The following is a 1,414-nucleotide window of genomic DNA, read 5'->3' as shown; positions in this document are numbered from 1 at the left end:
CCCCCCCCCTCCCTCCCTCCCTCACGCCCTGCGGCGGACACACGCGGACACGTGGTGACACACACATGCTCACACCTGCACATACACACAGGGCCGATAAGAGGACGAGGTGAGGAAGGCCCGGGGTGCGCTCCCCTGGGGGGTACTCGGCACAGCCCCCTTGCTGCCGGGCTGTACCAGGTACGGTCGGGTAGTGCCCCTTCACGCAGACATGCCTGGTACGCCCTGAACTCCCCATCCTCGGAGTGGCGGCTCCGCAGGCCACGAAGGGGTTACTTGCCATAGCCACGACCCCGCCGTAGCTTTCAGGTCTAACCGTGGATTTCTATTGTCATAGTTTGTCCCTTTATTTTACATATCCTGGTACTGCAACAGCTTCCATATTTGCAGATGATACTGTGCTGCCAACGCCAGCAGGAAGACCAGGTAATGAACCTCTCTGATAATGCATTGCACTTGCCCTGGGGTCTCCCCCTGCCCCTAAGGCCCCCCAGGCTCATGTAGCCCCTTCCTTCTCCCCCCATGGCCCCACCAGGCGAGGAGAGAGGCCCTCAGTCAGTATGTGCACACACACACACCCGCGCGCACAGACACACACCCCCCTGCTCGACCCCCCTCCCCCCCCCTTTCCCCCCTCCCTGCCGCGCGGCAGTCCCCGCAGAGCTGCCAGGGTCCTCGCTGCCTGTGGTCCTGGCATGGTGCTGGTCTGGAGGAAGGCGCAGAGCGGAGGGAGGGTCCTGTGGCTGGTGGGGGAGGAGACGGCATGGCATGAGGGCCACCGGCGAGCTGCTCAGTGCAGGAGGCAGCCCATGCCCTGGTGCTGGTGGCCCCAGGGAGCTTGCGCTGGGCTGAGGTGGGTCAGCAAGCACCGAGGAGCCATAGCCTGCAGTGCCCAGGGTCTGCGGGCTGGAGCCATCCTGTGGGGACGGCGGTGCCCGCGGCTGAGCTGCCCGAGGCACACCAGCATTGCCCTGCAGAGCAGGCCAGGGTTGGGACCCCAGAGACAGCGGCGCCAGTTCCCCCATGATAACCACCTGCTTCTCCTTCTCGCCCCCTTCCCACAGAGCGGCTCTGGGCAGCGCAGCCAAGGCAGCTCCATCCCCCAGAAATCCCAGGCCAACAAGTCTGCCTACAACAGCTACAGCTGGGGCGCCAACTGAGGCTGGGGCGGCCCTCGCCCACCACTTGCTTCCGGAAGAGAATCCCACCAAACCCGATGCCGAAGGATCCCGGGGAGGAGAGCGCCCTGCCGCGGGGCAGCACCCGGGCCCTGCAGCCCCCGGGCAGGGCAGGCCGGCAGGCGGCTCTGCGTTGTCTGTCTTCAGCCACCTTTCCTGTTGTATGTAATATATAATTTGTATTTTTTCTTTTTTCCTTCCCCCCCCCCCCCCCCCCCCCCCCTCTCCTTCTCGCC

The 1,414-nt window shown here is 64.9% G+C and overlaps 2 protein-coding genes across 10 annotated transcripts in view; both read left to right on the top strand.

Moving 5' to 3' along the window:
- The window catches only part of UBAP2L (ubiquitin associated protein 2 like), a 26,401-nt gene extending 25,026 nt beyond the window's left edge, over window positions 1–1,375 (top strand). For all 9 annotated transcript variants that reach the window (XM_009283386.2, XM_009283382.2, XM_009283381.2 and 6 more), the window contains 2 exons: window positions 924–929; window positions 1,061–1,375. In XM_009283386.2, the coding sequence (XP_009281661.1) occupies window positions 924–929; window positions 1,061–1,160 (106 nt within the window). In that variant the 3' untranslated portion in view covers window positions 1,161–1,375. The remainder of the gene's footprint in view (window positions 1–923; window positions 930–1,060) is intronic.
- The window catches only part of HAX1 (HCLS1 associated protein X-1), a 12,558-nt gene that overhangs the window by 5,170 nt on the left and 5,974 nt on the right, over window positions 1–1,414 (top strand). The gene's annotated exons all lie outside the window — the stretch shown is intronic.

This window comes from Aptenodytes forsteri, unplaced genomic scaffold (assembly GCF_000699145.1).
Source record: "Aptenodytes forsteri isolate BGI_AS27 unplaced genomic scaffold, ASM69914v1 Scaffold230, whole genome shotgun sequence".
Taxonomy (NCBI): domain Eukaryota; kingdom Metazoa; phylum Chordata; class Aves; order Sphenisciformes; family Spheniscidae; genus Aptenodytes; species Aptenodytes forsteri.
The sequence above is the reverse complement of the archived record's forward strand: the minus strand, read 5'-3'. Positions and strand labels throughout refer to the sequence as shown.